Source organism: Herpailurus yagouaroundi, unplaced genomic scaffold (genome assembly GCF_014898765.1).
Source record: "Herpailurus yagouaroundi ecotype Mexico unplaced genomic scaffold, PumYag 160, whole genome shotgun sequence".
NCBI lineage: Eukaryota > Metazoa > Chordata > Mammalia > Carnivora > Felidae > Herpailurus > Herpailurus yagouaroundi.
This window is the reverse complement of record NW_024412401.1, coordinates 21,658,606-21,677,357: the sequence shown is the minus strand read 5'-3', so window position 1 is coordinate 21,677,357 and position 18,752 is coordinate 21,658,606. Positions and strand designations below refer to the sequence as shown.

The 18,752-nt window shown below is 40.3% G+C and overlaps 1 protein-coding gene across 3 annotated transcripts in view; it reads right to left on the bottom strand.

Moving 5' to 3' along the window:
• MELK (maternal embryonic leucine zipper kinase) overlaps positions 1 to 17,498 on the bottom strand; it is a 98,427-nt gene extending 80,929 nt beyond the window's left edge. For 2 of the 3 annotated variants that reach the window (XM_040481697.1, XM_040481699.1), the window contains exons 1-5: positions 17,353 to 17,498; positions 10,211 to 10,306; positions 7,418 to 7,503; positions 5,365 to 5,481; positions 1,766 to 1,909 (exon numbers count right to left, since the gene is read on the bottom strand). In XM_040481697.1, coding sequence (XP_040337631.1) covers positions 1,766 to 1,909; positions 5,365 to 5,481; positions 7,418 to 7,503; positions 10,211 to 10,268 — 405 coding nt within the window. In that variant the 5' untranslated portion in view covers positions 10,269 to 10,306; positions 17,353 to 17,498. The remainder of the gene's footprint in view (positions 1 to 1,765; positions 1,910 to 5,364; positions 5,482 to 7,417; positions 7,504 to 10,210; positions 10,307 to 17,352) is intronic. The other variant, XM_040481698.1, reaches the window with a different exon arrangement.
• Between the last annotated feature and the right edge of the window lie 1,254 nt (positions 17,499 to 18,752).

Genomic DNA, 18,752 nt, shown 5'->3' with positions numbered 1-18,752 from the left:
CCATAGTAAGTTTTTAAAAATAGAAAGTAAACTTGAGTATTCTGTGGGACTTTATTCAAGGAGTGACATCTTTTGGGGGGGGGGAAATACTTTATACAATATATATATATTCAGGACAAAAGCAAACATTATAAAAAGTACAAAAATAAAAAGATACAAACACAATATATTTTGGTTGGAATTTCAGAGATTTTTTTTCCTCTCTTCCCCTTTACCTCAACAGTTATGAATACTTCTGAAGCAGCATATATTGCTGCACTTTTGATTTTTGGTTGTACAGTTAATGAACTTGAGAGTCTGGATGACTGGGGATCATCTATTTGGCCTTCCCATTCTATTGTTTCTTCTTCTTCTTTTTTTTTTTTTAACATTTATTTATTTTTGAGACAGAGAGAGAAAGAGCATGAACAGGGGAGGAGCAGAGAGAGAGCGAGACACAGAATCCAAAACAGGCTCCAGGCTCTGAGCTGTCAGCACAGAGCCCGACGCGGGGCTCGAACTCACGGAACTCACGGACCGTGAGATCATGACCTGAACCGAAGTCGGACACTTAACCGACCAAGCCACCCAGGCACCCCTATTGTTTCTTCTTTGATGAATAAAGGTGTTCCTGGAGTTTGGCCAATAAGGTTACAGACATCTTGAGCTTTGCACCACACGTTGGCAATAAGACAGGCCTGCCATCTTAGATATTCAACAGAAGCTGGAGGATGATGCAAATGGAGCTGGCTGATGACAACAGAGCTATCTAGCTTTTCACTAACAAAGTTACAAATATTTTACACTTTTCCAAATTCAGTAAATGTAACGCAGACCTCTGCTTCCATAAAATAAGCACTTTCCACTCTTCTAAAGCCCTCTGTCACAGTTACATTCTCTGCCTGCAGGCCCTGCTGCTGGAGGCTCTGTGTGATGCAGTCCAGGCAGCAGCAAAACCAATAGATAAGATTTAAGATCGTTTACACCAAGCAGCCTGGGAACAACAGAATGACAATCACTAAAAAAGAATGAAATGACAAGAAGTAAGGAAAGGGAAAGAGGAGGAATGGCAAGAACTATTCTGCTTCCCCTTGAGACACTTCAGCATAAACCATCCCCTCTGTGGTACCCTGAGATTCAACTACAAGCAAACACAACGTGTACCAAACCAAAAGAATGAGCTCAAATCAGAGGGCTGTGTATAAACAGAGGCAAAAGGAAAGTAACATTGCCATGTTTTGTCAACCAATTCTAGACTCCTGGCCCTAATACCAAGTAACATAAAACCCATGTTCACTACCATCCATATTAGTCAGAACCTGCAGACCTAAAAGTATTTGCATTTTTATTTTCTCCTTGAAAATTAGAGACTGTTCATTCCATTGAACTATTCCTTTCTGAGATGTAATGGAATTAAAATTAAAGGAAGATGAGGTCAGGAAAAGAGTATTAAAGGGAAAATACTCAATGACAATATTCTCAAAGAAAATACTCAAAACTCTTCTTTCCTAGAGATAAAATCCTGAAGTTTATATTCCCCAGTTGATTACAAAGACATTCATAATGTCACCCACAACTGACAAACATACAGAATATCAACAATTAGGTAGATCCAAAAAAGCCTACCGGCAGTCAAAAGAAAAGAAAGAAAAGTGATACATTATCAGTGGAACAAAAAAAGAAGCAAAGCCAAGATAGACCCTAAACAGAAAGAACCTGTAGAACACTAGTAAAAACTGGTAAATGATGTTGAACTCTCAGGTGAGCATCTGTAATAGTCACTTACCGGTTTGAGGTCCCTGTGAGCATAACCCTGGCTGTGCACATAAGCAACTGCAGATACTATCTGACGGAAGACAACTCGGGTCTCCTCCTCGGATAGGCGATCCTGGGAAATTATGTAGTCAAACAGCTCTCCTCCGGGGCAATACTTCAATAACAACAGAGGCATGCAGGTATGATTACTACTGACAAAAATCACTTCAGAGGAATTAAAACAAAAAATTATACTTAACTCAGAGATATCTTTAATTCAACTTATAGGCAAGGGAACCAAGTGAAGAATAGTCAAAAATACACTGTCACGATCAAACAGGTCAACAATCACTCCAGGACACAGAACAACAGCTCTTGGTCTCAAGCAGTTTTATGACCAGTAAGTAGAAGTAGAACCAACTAACACTGTGATTTTTTTTTTTAAGGTTTATTTTATTTTTGAAAGAGAGACAGCACGTGCACACGCAGGCAGGGGAGGGGCAGAGAGAAGAAGACAGAGGATCTCAAGTGGGCTCTGCACTGGCAGCGCAGAGCCCCAAATGGGGCTCAAACTCATGAACTGTGAGATCATGACCTGAACTAAAGTCAGATGCTTAACAGACTGAGACACCCAGGCACCCCCTGACACTGTGATTTTTAAGTTCACTCAGGGTTTTATATTTTTATAGCAAAGTATTAAAACCCATTCTCATCTTAATGCACTCATATTTATTGTAGTTCCCTAAAACAAAAACAATTTTAAAAAAGCACAATTTTTTAAAGATTGTTTTAAAGATTTTATTTTTAAGTAATCTCTATACCCAATGTAGGCCTCAAACTCACAACCCCAAGGTTAAGAGTCACATGCTCTACCACCTGAGCCAGCCAGGTGCACCCCAGAAGCAATTATTGCTTTTCCATCCTGAAGACCAGAGACTTTTAGTCTGTGCCAGAAGGAGCCCAGTTCTACAGAGGTTCATAAGAAGCTATAGGACAAGAGGTACCAGAATATAAAGTTCTAAGCTTTCCATCCCTTCTCCAGAGCAACTCTACCTTTCTGTAAACTGGCGTTTCCCTTCAAGATTTCATTTCACCTTAGCAGTACCAATTAAAATCACAGATATCTATAGCTTTTGACCTCATAGTTCCACATTTAGAAAATGTTCCTACAGATATACTCTAACATCAAAAGCAATACTCTTTGGGAGTGCCTGGGTGGCTAAGTCAGTTGAGCGTCAGACTCTTGATTTCAACTCTGGTCATGATCCCAGGGTCATGGGATCAAGTCCTGTGTCAAGCTCCATGCTGAGTGTGGAGCCTGCCTGGGATTCTTTCTCTCTCTCTCTCTCTCTCTCTCTCTCTCTCTCTCTCTCTCTCTCTCTCTCCCCCATACCCCTCTCTTCTGCTCCCGCCCTCTAAAAACAAAATAAATCTTTAAAAAAGGATACACTTTCAAGATTATCCACTGCAGCAGTATTGTTTTGTAACAAAGCCTGGAAACAACCCAAATATGTTCACACTATTTAATTCCATTATAAAATGGAATTCTATGCAGCCATAAAAAAAAGGAAGCTCTTTACAAACTGATATGAAACAATCTCCAGTATCAAGTGAAAAAGCAAGATATAAAAGAGTATACATTGATACAGTGACTTGCAAAAAGCATTATGCTGAACAAAAGAAACCAAACACAAAAGAGTACAGACTGTATGATTCTATTTATATCAAGTTCTACAACAGGTAACACTAACCTATGGTGACCAAAATCAAATCATTGGTCACTGAGAAGTACAGTGGGCAGGTAGGGTTATAGGGATTAACTTCAAAGGGTCAGGAGAAAACTTTCGGGCATAACGGATACGTTTTATCCCTAGGCTGGGGTGGGAAGTACATAGATGTCTACCTTTTTCAAACTGTATACCTAATGTGTACATTTTAGCATATAAAAATTATACCTCAATTTTTTAAATGCTATCCAATAAGATTTATATAAACAGCCTACTTTATATACACAAAGAAAGAAATGCAAAATGAAGTGAAACAAAAACATTAAAAACCTCTACAAATATACACAGATGGTCTCCAAGCTAAAATGTTAAGTGCATAAAAAAAAAAAAAGGTACAGAATATTATAGTAGGCAACCACTTGTGTGACAGAAACTAATAAGCCACCTATGTGTGTATATATATTTATATATATATGAAAACACACAGATGTATGTATTCACACACACCTAAAATACATGTAGGGATTTGTATGTAAGTACAGTTGACCTTTGAACAACACAGGGGTTGGCGGTGCTGACCATTCTCACAGTCAAAAATCTGCATGTAACTTTTTTTTTAATTTTAATTCCAGTATAGTTAACATATATGTTACATTAGTTTCAGATGTAGGATGTAGTGATTCAACAATTCCAAACATTACTCAGTACTCATCAGGATAGAGTACTCTTAATCTCTTTCACCTGTTTCACCCAACCCCCCCCCCCCCACCCCCCACCTCCCATCTGGTAACCATCAGTTTTTCTCTATAGTTAAGAGGGGCACCTGGGTGGTTCAGTCAGTTAAGTGTCTGACTCTTCAGCTCAGTCCATGATCTCACAGTTTGTGAGTTCAAGCCCTGCATCAAGCTCCATGCTGACAGTGCAGAGCCTGCTTGGGATTCTCTCTCTCTCCCTCTCTCTCTCTGCCCCTCCTTCGCTTGTTCTTTCCTTCTCTCAAAATAAATAAATCTTTTTAAAAAGTGTTTTTTGGTTTGTCTCTTTTTTGTTCGTTTCTTAAATTCCACATGAGTGAAATCATATGGTATTTGTCTTTCTCTGACTTATTTCACTTAGCATTATACTCTTTAGATCCATCCAGGTTGTAGCAAATGACAAGATTTCATTTTTTTATGGCAGAATAATATTCCACAGTGTGTGTGCGCATGTGGTGTATTTGTGTGTACATACACATACCATATATTCTTTATCCATTCGTCTATCAATGGACACTTGGGCTGCTTCCATAATTTGACTACTATAAATAATGCTGTAAAATAGGGGTGCATATATCTTTTTTAATTAGTGTTTTCATATTCTTACGGTAAGTACCCAGTAGTGGAATTACTGGATCATATGGTAGTTCTATTTTTAAATTTTTTATATATGCACATAACTTTTGACTCCCTGAAATTTAACTATTAAAAGCCTACTGTTGACAGGAAGCCTTACCAATAACATAAACAGTCAATTAATACATATTTTATATGTTACATGTATTATACACTATATTCTTATAATAAAGCAAGCTGGAAAAAAGAAACACATAAGGAAGACAAAATACATTTACAATACCATACTGAAAAAAATCTGTGTATAAGTGGACTCTTATAAACGAGGTTCCAGAGAGATCCCTTGGTCCCTCTTACCGTTAAGGACATAGCAAGAAGGTGCCAGCTATGGATCAGGAAGAAGACCCTCACCTGACCATGCCAGCCCCTTAATTTTGTAATTCCCAGCTTTCAGAACTATGAGAAATAAATTTCTGTTGTTCATAAACTACTCAGTCTGTGATATTTGTTATAGCAGCCCAAGTGGACTAAGACAGAAACCAAATACCTTTCAGTCTCTAGACCATACTACTAACCTCAAGAACCATGAATATTTTGTTGGCTGTCTCCAGCACATGGTAGAGTTGACATATATGCTGATGTCTCAAGTTCTTCAAGGCCTCAATCTCCGTTTTGATCCGGGGCAAATCACTCTGTGACAAAACACAGTACATGAGCAATAAACCTATTTTGGAAGTGCTCCAAGCACCAATAACAAAAGCTTTAATACTGAGTAGCAAAAGCAACCAATAGCCAAATTGTTCAACAGCACAGAAAAACACAACAAAAATTATCTGTGTGTACATAAAGAAAGGCCTTGAGGGTTTTATGAAAGACAGTTTGATGTGGGTGAATAATACAATGTCCAGAAAAATCAAAACAGTCTCAGAACCCCTTAGGTTAGCATTCCAGGGGGGTGCCTGGATGGCTCAGTCAGTTAAGCTTCCAACTCTTGATCCTGGCTCAGGTCATGATCTCTCAGTTTGTGAGATTAAGCCCTGATTTGGGCTCTGTGCTGGCAAGTGTGGGACCTACTTGGGATTCTCTCTTTCTTTCTCTCTGTTACCTCCCTGGCTTATGCGCACACACTCTCAAAATAAATGAATACATAAACTTAAAAAAAAATTGAAGGAGAGCCTGAATTGTCAGTTGACGGATTATTAGAAATAATTTCTGATTAGGTCACTGTATTTTGGCATATAATTTGGAAGTAGTTCAAAGAATTGAGGGACACTGCTGTACTAGAACTCCTCACATTCTCTCTGACTTATTTATTCATGTTAATCAACACTTACATCCTTAAAAATAAAAAATAAGAAAAAAATAAAAGTAAATAGATATGAACACTTGATGTTAAATTCTGTCTCATTCCAACAAGGGAGTCCAAAAAAAGTCCTATGTGTCTAATTAAAAAATCTTACTTTATAATAATCTTCACTAAATTAAAAAATGTTACTTTTTATGTTTGATAATTACCAACATTTATAAAATGTTTGTGTTGTTTTACTCAGTGGTACACTACTAATAATTATAATGCTAACTCAATCCACAAGAAAAAAAAATGTTTAACACTCAGATTTTTGGTTAGAGAAAAAAATAATTTTTTTACTGTTTTCTAATTTATCTTCAAAAAAAAAAGAAATGGTGGTGCCTAGGTTGCTCAGTCAGTTAGGTTAAGTGTCAGACTTCCGCTCAGGTCATGATCTCGCAGTATTTGGGTTTGAGCCCTGCAGTAGGCTCTGTGCTGACAGCTTGGAGCCTGGAGCCTGCTTCGTATTCTGTCTCCCTGTCTGTCTCTCTCTCTCTCTGCCCCTCCCCTGCTCACACTCTCTCTCTCAAAGACAAATAACATTAAAAAAAATTTTTTTTTAAACAAAAAGAAGAAACAGCCACAGATATATACAAAGAGACTAGTAAATTCTCAGCAGGAGACCAAAACTAAGAAACCAAATGATATGAGCAACAATAAAAAAATTAGAAACAAAAGACCACTCAGGGTGACTTCAAACACTAGAATGGGTTTAATAGGCCCAAAAGACCATCAAAAGAGACCCATCTTCCCTTAATATAAAAACAATAAACTTTATGTACATTAAAACCAAAACCACATATTGAATGAGCTGTTTCAGGAGGTAACAATCAGCCCAGTCCTGGAAACACCCATGTATATGAGCAAGAGGCTGATTACAAAAAGGACTTAATGATATAACTTCGAACGTCAATTTGAATAAAACTCTAGAACTCACATCTATCATAAAAGAGATCAACACTTAGTAAGGGGATCGTGAGAAGGTACAGGAGATATTAATATCCAGAAACACCTGTAATACTATGAAACATCTGTAGGAAAATGGACTACACAGACCAGATATGTACCATGGCCTGGCATTAAAATTAAGGACAAAGTAACCCCTTCCCCAGATTACTTTTTAAAACCAGAGATTTATACATAACTTGCAATCTAAAAAACAAGCCCAACAAGCTATAGAGAGATCATTCTAATGAAAGTAGTAACTAGAACATAGAGCAAATTCAGGTTTTAATTTACAAAACTGATCTATAGATATTTTTTAAATAATTTTAACTTACCCCTAGTGCATTTTTATCCATGATTTTTATAGCTACCATTTCTCCAGTGAGGATATGGCAGGCAAGTTTGACCTTTGCAAAGCCACCTAAGTATAGAAAAATGTGTTACGAAGAGATAAGCAAGAGTAACCTAAAATCATCATCAGAGCAACCTGAGGACTCAGGCACAAATACCTCTCCACATGCTTTTATTTTATTTTTTTTAAGATTTTATGTTTAAGTAATTTCTACACCCAACATGGGGCTCAAACTGAACCCGAGATCAAAAGTTGCATGCTCTGAGCCAGCCAAGTGCCCCTCCATATGCTTCTAAAAAGCTCTATAAATCCATATTTTCCTGGAAGTTTGTGGCTCTTTCTTCCTATCGCTTCCAAAGCACTACCCATGACTTTAACCTCTCCTCATCCAATGTCTAGCTGAAGATTTTTACCACGATAGAATCTTTAACTTTGTAATGAAGAAGTAGGAAAACAGAATTCACTGTTTAGAAATTTGCTTTACAAGTAACATTGCAAATAAATTTGCTTTATAATTAAAACTGCTACAACACAATATAAAGTTGTTGAGATAAAAGACAATGGGAAACATCTACTGTTTTAAAACTGGATCAGGGGCGCCTGGGTGGCTTGGTCGGTTAAGCGTCGGACTTTGGCTCAGGTCATGATCTCACGGTCTGTGAGTTCGAGCCCTGTGTCGGGCTCTGTGCTGACAGCTCAGAGCCTGGAGCCTGTTTCAGATTCTGTGTCCCCCTCTCTCTCTGCCCCTCCCCTGTTCACGCTCTGTCTCTCTCTGTCTCAAAAATAAGTAAACATTAAAAAAAAAATTTTTTTTTAATAAATAAAACTGAATCAAAAGGATATGATTTTTCAAAACTGGATCAAATGCTAGATAAATGTCTACACTTTGGTATCTAAAACAAACTGCCAACTTCATATTTTGAAAAAGAAGCTCCTGGGGCACCCAGGTAGCTCAGTCAGTTAAGCATCTGACTTTGGCTCAGGTCATGATTTCACAGTTTGTGAGTTCAAGCCCCATGTTGGGCTCTCTGCTGTCAGCACAGAGCCTGCTTCATATCCTCTGACCCCCTCTCTCTGCCCCTCGCCCCCCTCTCAAAAATAAATAAACATTAAAAATAAATAAATAGGGGCGCCTGGGTGGCGCAGTCGGTTAAGCGTCCGACTTCAGCCAGGTCACGATCTCGCGCTCCGTGAGTTCGAGCCCCGCGTCAGGCTCTGGGCTGATGGCTCGGAGCCTGGAGCCTGTTTCCGATTCTGTGTCTCCCTCTCTCTCTGACCCTCCCCCGTTCATGCTCTGTCTCTCTCTGTCCCAAAAATAATAAACGTTAAAAAAAAAATTTTTTTTTAAATAAATAAATAAAAAGAAGCTCTGGTGGTCCCTGCTATGGTCTTCCCCATCTCAGTAAATGGCAACTCAACATTTTCCAAAAACCTGGAAGCCATCCTTAGCCCTTCTCTTTTGTCTCCCACTACATACCCAACCCATTAACAAATCCCACTGGCTCTGTCTTCAAAATACATCAGTCGTTACATTGGGGAAAACAGACAGGTATTGACTAGAAATCTGTCTTGATCTGAGCATGGAACATATAGGTGGACGTGTTTGTAAAACTCCATCAAGTGGCGCCTGAGTGGCTCTGTTGGTTAAGCATCCGACGCTGATTTTGGCTCAGGTCATGATCCCACGATTTGTGAGACTGGGTCCCCCAGCACAGAGCCTGCTTGGGATTCTCTCTCTCCCTCTCTTTCTCCCCTCCCCTGTGCGCACACGCACATGGTCTCTCACTCTCTCTCGCTCAAAATAAACAAACATTAAAAAAAAAACTCCAGGGGCGCCTGGGTGGCTCAGTCGGTTAAGCGTCCGACTTCAGCTCAGGTCACGATCTCACGGTCCGTGAGTTCAAGCCCCGTGTCGGGCTCTGTGCTGACTGCTCAGAACCTGGAGCCTGTTTCAGATTATGTGTCTCCCTCTCTCTCTGACCCTCCCCCTTTCATGCTCTGTTTCTCTCTGTCTCAAAAATAAATAAACGTTAAAAAAAAAAATTAAAAAACAAAAAACAAAAAACTCCATCAAGACTAATGCACTTTGCATATTTTACCCTTATACCTCAATAAATTAAAACACACATACGTACAGAATCACACCCCTTTCACTACCTTCACTGCTATCACCCTCATCCAAGTCACCATATTCTCTACCATCACTCACCTGAATTAATGCAATAATCTCTTAACATATCTGTGCTTCTACCCCTGCCTTTCCCAGCTAATCTTTTCACAGCCAAGCAGCTAGAGTAACCCTTAAAAACAAAGGTCAGGGGTGCCTGGTTGGCTCAGTTGGTTAAGCGTCTGACTTTGGCTCACGTCATGATCTCACAGTCCATGAGTTCGAGCCCTGCATCGGGCTCTGTGCTGATAGCTCAGAGCCTAGAGCCTGCTTTGGCTTCTGTGTCTGCCCCTCCCTCACTCACACTGTCTCTGTCTCAAAAATAAAATTAAAACATAAAAAAATTTTTTAAAAAAGAAAACAGCAGAAACAAAAGTCAGATAGATCATTCCTTGGCTCAAAACGCTCCAGTGACTTTTATTCTAAATAAAATGACCTACAAGGCCCCTGCTACTATTCTCCTCTCTTGTTCTGCTTTTTCTTTCTAAAGTAAGTTGAAGAATTTTAAAACTACACAGGTTAAACTGAAAAGCTCATGACTGCCCAAATGCACTATTATTCCCAAATAGTTGATCTGTCCTCTGCCTCCAGGAAAAAAAAAAAGATTACCTGTCCCAACAGTTTCATATAATTCATAGTATTTGAGAAGTTCATCATAATCTTTCATAGTCCTCCTGGAAGTTTCTACAAAATTACAAAAGGAACCTGTAAGACAGAAACAGTACATGACCGAAAAAGGAACTACTATGAGATTACCTTACAAGTGCAAATATAAATAAGTCTTAGGCATATAAATGATACCCAAAAAAACCCTGATTTACTATAATCAGGTTTGTTTGTAAAAAACAAACAAACAAACAAAAAACCTGGATTCCTATCTCATACCACACATAAAAATCAATTCTAGATCAAGCAAAGACTTATATATGCAAGATAAACTTTAAAAAAATTTTAAAGAATATTGTCATGATTTCAGGACAGAAGAGAATCTTTTAAATAAAGTGTTAATCATAAAAAAAATGTTAAAATTAAGAACTTTTGCCCATTTAAAGACATCCTTAAAAAAAACGAAAATCATAAATGTGAGAAAATATTTGTAACACTTATAAACAATGGGTTTTTATCCAGAACATACTATATACAATATAGAAGGCAACCCAAAAGAAAAAATAAGCAAATGAAATAAAAAGCATTTCATAAAGAAACACAAAGGACCAATAAAAACATGAAAAAACATTCAATTTTATTAGTTATCAGGGAAATGCAAATTAAGATTCCAATGATATACAATTAAAAAAATATATGAGATACATATTTTATTGCTATGCTCAACTTATGTATGTTACATATACAGTTGATCCTCGAACAATGCAGGGGTAAAGGGCACCAACTCCCTTGCAGAGTTGAAAATCCACATATAACTTTTGACTACCCTAAAACTTAACTACAAACAGCCTACTGTTGACAGGAAGCCCTATCAATAACATAGTTAATTAGCACATATTTTGTATCTCATATGCATTATATACTATATTCTCACAATAAAGTAGGCTAGAAAAAAGAAAATTGATTAAGAAAATCATAAGGAAGGGGCATGTGGGTGGCTTAGTCACTTAAGTGTCCAACTCTTGATTTTGGCTCAGGTCATGATCTCAAGGTTCGTGGGATCAAGCCCCATGTGGAGCTCTGTGCCCTGTGTGGAACACAGAGCCTGCATGAGATTCATTCATTCTCTCTCTCTCTCTCTCTCTCTCTCTCTCTCTCTCTCTCCCCCACCTCCTGCTCACATGCACTGTCTCTCTCTCAAAATAAATAAACTTAAAAAAAAAAAAGAAAATCATAAGGAAGAGAAAATACATTTACAGTATTATACCCTATTTACCAAAAAAAAATCCATGTATAAGTGGATTCACACATTTCAAAATCATGTTGTTCAGGGTCGGCTATACTTTCAAGCATGTAACAAAAAATATATAAAAATTAGTTGTAAAAACGTCTTTGCTAGATATTGTTTGATTTTGTCTTCCTGCATTTTAAAATAAGGTAGAATTTAAAAAAAAAACAAGGACAAGTAGGGCCCTATTGTGTACATGACTGCATAAGGTCACACTCTTATCAGCTTTGTCTTATTTGTGGAAGATATGCTCTTAGTTGATTTTAACTAGAGATTAGCAGTATCTGACAGAAGTGCTACTGCAATCAGACTGTCAACCCTGAATTTTTGTTTATTCATTTATCATACAGATGTGTTTACTGAGCACCTATGCTGTGCCAGACCTGCGCTTTGCACTAAGCCTTAAAATGCAGAAGGAAAGAAAGGTGGTTCCTGCCCTCATGAATCTCGCATTCTAGCGGAAAAGACAGTAAGCAAATAATTAAAATTTGTCATAAGTACTGGGAAAGAAATAAGCAACAATGGTGAGAATGGGTTGCTGAGACGGTAATATTTAAGTCAAGATCCGATTCAAAGGATGAAAAGTGAGAAAAAGAAAATCAGCCCTCAGGCAATCAAATTGGAGGTGGTTAAAATAATAATCCTTTCTTACATTGATTGCTGTTTTCTCATCCATGACATCCTCCCACCTCTTGCTTCCTAAGATACCCATGTGCTGAAATGCCCCAGCTCTTTGACAGTATCCATTCTAAAATGGGTTCTTGCTTCCCTAATCCTTTCTTAAAATCACCACCATAAACTCAGATCCTAGAAGGCCCTTCTCAATTCCTATTAAGTATAGTTTCTCTTGCTGCAGCAAGCTTACTACCCCTAATATTTTTTACTACAGATGTGTTCTTAGTGGTTTTTGGTCGATAGACGTTAACAGGAGTCATTAGCCCAAAAAGAATGAGAAGATGAGCACTGGGAAAAGAGGGAATTTTAGGTGCAAAGATTCCAGGGGAAAAAAAAAAAAAAAGTTGACATGTACTGAACTGAAACTGCTTTTAGAGGTACCAGCAAATGGAAATGCAGATTTGGAGCAGGGACAATGGGTTAGCCACATGAAAAAAAAAAGAATACTGGATCTCTCTCTCACACCACACACAAAATCAGTTACAGTTAGTACAAAGACTTAAAAGTGAAAGACAAATCTTTAAAATGCAGACAGCTAAGGTCTTGCCCACACCAGACCTATATCTAGGAGTGGGAAAAGGCAGAAAGAAACGGAAAAGTAAGAATTAAAAGAATACCGTTTCATAGAAGCTAAGAAGGAAGAAAAAGGTAAAATAGTAAAAGATAATTTCTAGGAAGCAGATTTCTAAAATTTTCTAAAAGTGCGCATTTATATATAGGTCAAGTCCTAGGACGTGAGTTTTGGTGTTGCAAAGTGGAGCTTTCATTATGAGTAGACATGGGGTGAAAGATGTCTGAACCTACAGAGAAATGGTTTCTTTAAGGGACTCTCCTTTCCGGAGGGTGGTATGGAAGGACAGGACTAGGGATTTCACCTTGGGAGGAGAAGCCCTGACACCCCTTAGAAAGCCAAGCAGGAATCAGAAGGCCCAGGAAAGCGGAGATCACTGAGTCAGGCACAAAGAATGTCCCATCTAGGCCAGCACAGTACACCAGGACTCTAAAGTTCACAAAGGGGTTTGAAGCCAATGCCCAGCTAGAGATGAAATCCTCCCTTTGCCTGGCCTCACCCCTATGCACAAATCTCCCTTGGTGACTTAGCAGTGGAGTAGCTGTGACAGAATAGGGTTCAGGATCCTCAGACCCATTCTCGCTAACATTTCAAAAATTAAGTGAGTACATGCATATCCAACTGGGACTTGGGAAGCAAGTTCCACCTGGAAACTTCATTACTGCCTCTCAGTAGTGAACACCTGGTATTTGCGCTCATTTCTAGAACCAGATAGTCTCCCTTCACCGACAGGCAGACCTCTAGCAAGCCACCGAAGGCTCAGATTGATGGGTGGCCAGCACCATGTTCACTACCTTCACATTCTCTGTTCTTCGTCCTGTCTCATCCAGAGCTGAGTGGCCAGCATGTTACTAAGCCTTGATAATGGTCATGACTTTGGAAGATCTAGAATGCACATTCAACCTCAGAAATGTGGTAAGTTTATAAAAGAAAAGGAGAGGGGTGATTGGGTGGCTCATTTGGTTGAGCGTCCAACTTCAGCTCAGGTCATGATCTCACGGTTGCCAAGTTCGAGCCCCACGTCCCACATTGGGCTCTGTGCTGACAGCTCAGAGCCTGGAGCCTGCTTTGGATTCTGTGTGTGTCTCTCTCTCTGCCCCTCCCCCGCTCATGCTCGCTTGCTGTCTCTGTCTCAAAAATAAAATAAACATTAAAAAAAATTTTAGAAAAGGAGGTCCTTAACACAGTGAGGATGGGCATCTTCTTAAATCAAAGTAGAGAAAAAACTGAATGAAAAATCAAAAAAAGCCCAGGAGCCTCAAAGGATATTTTTTCAAAAATCCTTTTAAATCTCCTTTTAAAATGCATAAAGCACTCTGATTCCATGAATCATTTTGCTTAGAGATAAAAGATAAATTATGGTCAGTGAGTATAAAGCCTTCAAAAATTTGGTCAGTGAACAGAATGCTATAGCAGAAGCTCTGGAAGGGAAATTCAAACTCAAGGAAAAACATCAGCCTTAAAAAAAAAATAGTTTTAATTTCAATGTCAAAGCTATTATAGCAAGAAAGATAAAGATCATGGGCAAAAGACATTCTGATCCAATAAAGAGTAGCCATTTCCTAGGAAGAGACGGCACTGGACCAACTTAATAAGCAGACTGAATTTTTAATCTAGCTGAACCTGCATGAATGGGGTAGGGCAACAGAAGAAGCAACGTCAGGCCACAGTAAAGTTGGGGATATACAAAGGAACTTTTTTTTAGTTTATTTATTCATTTTGAGAGAGAGACAGAGAGTACAAGCAGGGGAGGGGCAGAGATTAAGAGAGACAGAATCCCAAGCAGGCTCTGCACCATTAGCAGAGAGCCAGGCTCAAACTCACAAACCACAAGATCATGACCTGAGCTGAGATCAAGAGTCAAAGCCACCCAGGTGCCCCCACAATGGAACAGTTCTACTTCCACTGGAGTGGCAAGTTACTTCAGGCAAGGAGATATCACAGTGGTCATATTTATTCTCACTGGCACCTAAGGCACAGGATAAAATATATCCTTAACAGCAGTACTAATTAAGAAATCTTTAAAAGAGTATTTGTCAGCAGGGCAAAGATGGGAATGAAGTGGAACCACCCCAAAAAGGCAGGAAACATAGGAACTAAGAAATTTCAAAATAGGCAACAGCAGCAGTAAAGGTATAGTCAACATAAAAAAATCTTTGGGCTCCTGGGGTGCCTGGACTGGCTCAGTCAGTGAAGCATGCGACTCCTGATCTCACAGTTGTGAATCTGAGCCCCACAGTGGGTGTAGAGATTACTTAAAAATAAAATCTTTAAAAAAAAAAAAAGAAAGGAAAGAAAAAGAAAGGAAATCTTTGGGATCTTCATGAGGGAGAGGACAAAGAGCAGATTAGAAATGGGGGAAGGTCAGGCTATAAATCTGTTTACAAAGTTGCCTGCTATAAAAGTAGACAATCAGGTTCATTAGAGAGCAAAGCCCAACTAATACTGGGTATTGAGAACACATGGGTTAAAGAGGAAACACAAAGAGACATTTCAAAGCCTAAAGACAAAGAAATGGAAACGGGCAAAAGCTTCACAAAATATAAGAATCCTACTTGCCACCACCGCCCATATCTAAATTCCATATAAAGGACTGGGCGATTCCAATTGCCACGCTCAAAGGAGAAAATCATTTGTATGATGTTGAAAGTCACATCCCCCGATGAGGAATATAAGAATTCACCATTAACTTTTCTTAATAGATTTCTCCCAAGTGAGTTTTGAACTTCCAGGTCATGGCCTCGAGTCAACTAGCAGAGATCAACTTGTGCCAATTTAAGATGGAACCACGCACCTTCTCTTTCTCTTTCCTTTTTATCTACTCCCCCCACCCTCCTATTACACCATGCTTTTGGATGAGTAATACAAACGTGGGCCTAAATTATATCTACTGAATCCAGGGATCATCATTTTTGCTGCTTTTGGAAGAAAACTGGTGTTTGCGTTGCAAACTGCTTTAATGACAACAGATTTTACTTGGTTTTCAAATTTTGTGGATGTGGAGCTGGTTGCAAATATTCTTAAGTGCCCTGTTTATCCTCAAAAGTTTGGAAATATACAACACAAGAAGAACAGGGCTGGAGGAACCCAATTCTGGAGCTGCTTAAAGGAGATGTATGATCAATGTGGAAGGCAGCCTCTCACCTGTGGATAATGAAGAAAACTAGACTCCAATCAGTTACCTGAACGTCCTCTGAGTGTGACTAAATAGAAGAACTGGGGGCATAAACAATTGGGATGTTGCACTTCCCTGAGGAAACTATCTATTGCTTAGATAATAGGTTTATTATTAAATTTTATAGAAGAGCAACAAATTAGGGGCAATTTCCTACTAATAGTATTATTTGGGCTATGCTATTACTTGCTGGGTAATACGTTTACTTCATCTATGAGCTTGGTAAGATACTGATGCTGAAGATCTTTCAAATGAGAAGTAGAATACCGAATAGCTTATAATGTGGCCTTGTAATTGATACATTTAACATCCTGTCTTGCTCCCTTGCATTGGCTTCTGAGAGCACCAACGAAGAGGCATTCATTCCTAAAGACGTTCAGGGACCCATTTGCCCATCTGGTGGGTCCACAGTAGACACGGAGGAAAGATCCACTGGTGAAACAAGCCCGTGAGGGTGTAGTAAAGGAGTTTCTGATTTCTCCCAAACAACACAATAAACAGAAACCAAAATATGAACAAAAAAGGGGAAACTGGCTTCTAAGCAAAACTCCAGGTACCTCTGAAACCCACCGCCACTTTACCCCGTTCCACCACCAAAGAGAAATACCAAAGGTAAAGCTCAAGTACGATTATTCATCCAAGGTGCTTGCTTGGGACGCTCGCCTCTAGGAGTTTCCCTTTTTCCCACCGGTTTCTTGGTGGTGCTGCTCCTTGTACTGCTTTGGCAGTCAGGGCATATCCCTTTTTGCGTCAGCCTCTTAAGCCACTACTTTGGGAAGGCGAAGGAAGAGGAAGGATTTGGACTCTGAAAAGGGGGTGGTAACACACAACACATTTCCTTTTGAACTGCACTGCCCCAGGGGCGCCTGGGTGGCGCAGTCGGTTAAGCGTCCGACTTCAACCAGGTCACGATCTCACGGTCCGTGAGTTCGAGCCCCGCGTCGGGCTCTGGGCTGATGGCTCAGAACCTGGAGCCTGTGTCCGATTCTGTGTCTCCCTCTCTCTCTGCCCCTCGCCCGTTCATGCTCTGTCTCTCTCTGTCCCAAAAATAAATAAACGTTGAACTGCACTGCCCCAGTAAACTGGGTTGTACGAACAGAATTTGGAACCCTTCCTTCAACTTCTTTTCGCGGAGACAGGGTCACGGAAACGTGGCAGGCATGGAAATTCACAACTCTCGCAGTCTCCTCAGCGGCAAACGCTTTGCCTGCACCTCAGTAACCCTGAGGTAGGTAGGGTCATTATCCCCACTCACAAAGGAGAAAACTGGGGCGTCGGAAAGGACTATATCAACCGGGAAGTGGGTTCGCAAGGTGGGGTTCCGGGGAAATTCTCCAGTCTCCGGAGAGCCAAGAACAAGCCGGGCTCGCGCCGCCACTCCCCCACGCCGCGCATAGCTCCGACCCTGGCCCTCATCTACGGCGGGAGACACTGACCTGAGGGGCAGAGGGGTGGAGAGCCGGGGGGGGGGGCGGGGCCGGGTAGAAGCACACAGAAGGCGGCCAGCCGTCCCGAGCGAAGCAGCGAGCGCCCAGAGGCCCTGGTAAGCTTTGGAATCGTCTGGTTCTGGCCGCTTCCGCCCGCCAAGGAAATCAAAACTCCCGGGCCGGAAGGGGCGGGGCGCGGAGGGGGTTCGCGCGGCGCCGGGAGCGGGTGAGACGCGGACGCGCGGGCGCGCTCTAACCGGGACCGGAAGGGCTGGGCAGGGAACCGGGCGGCCAGTTTTTCTCCGGCTAGGCGAGGCCCTGTGACTTGACGTATTGGTCTTCCGACGGGGTACGACTTCACCGGAGGGTATGTAAAGAGTCTGCAGGGGGCGTGGACGTACAAAGTTTCCACATAATTCTACCTTCTTACGCCCTGCTTCCTAAAATTGATCTGCAGAGAAGTCGCTGGTCTTTATGGTTCTCATTTCGTCCTCCCCTTGCCTAGTGGCCCTTCTCTCACCCACCAAATACTAGTATACTCTCACCGCTCCAAATCACACTACAAGGTATTGCCACCAGCGGTAAAACCCTCAGGGACCAAATTAATTGTCCTTTAGGTTATTAAGGGTACCAAAATCACTAACCCAGCATCACACTGGAAATCTTTCTTATACAGTTCACTATCTGGTCATTATTTATGTGATTTTCATTGCTGTATGAATTACAATGGTAATGGTAACTCTATCTGGAAGAAAAAATTAAAAATTATAGCCACAGGAAAGAACTTTAAGTATAAATTTGCATATGCATTTTTAATGTTTATTTTTGAGAGAGAGAGGACAGAGTGTGAGTGGGGGAGGGGCAGAGAGAGAGGGAGACACAGAATCCAAAGCAGCCTCCAGGCTCAGCTGTCAGCACAGAGCCCAGCGCTGGGCTTGAGCTCGGGAACTGTGAGATCATGACCTGAGCCGAAGTCCACCGCTTAACTGACTAAGCCACCCAGGTGCCCCTGCATATGTATTTTTAAAATAGACCTGACTTTTAGAGCAGTTTTAGGTTCACAGGAAGTTTGAGGGGCTCCTAAACACTCTGCTCCCACGCATGCATAGCCACCCCCATTATTAATATCCCTCATCAAATCACCAAAGTGGTACATTTGTTCCAACTGATGAACCTACATTGACACCCGAAGACCATAGTTCATATCAGGGTTCCCTCTTGGTGTGTACAGTTTATGAGTTTAGACAAATGTATAATGACATGTATCCACCATTATAGTATCATACAGAGTAGTTTCACTGCCCTAAAAATTCTCTGCTCTACCTACCAATATATAATATATATGTGTATAATATATAACATATATTGTATATATGGTATATTTTACTTATATTGTATATGCCTATTTT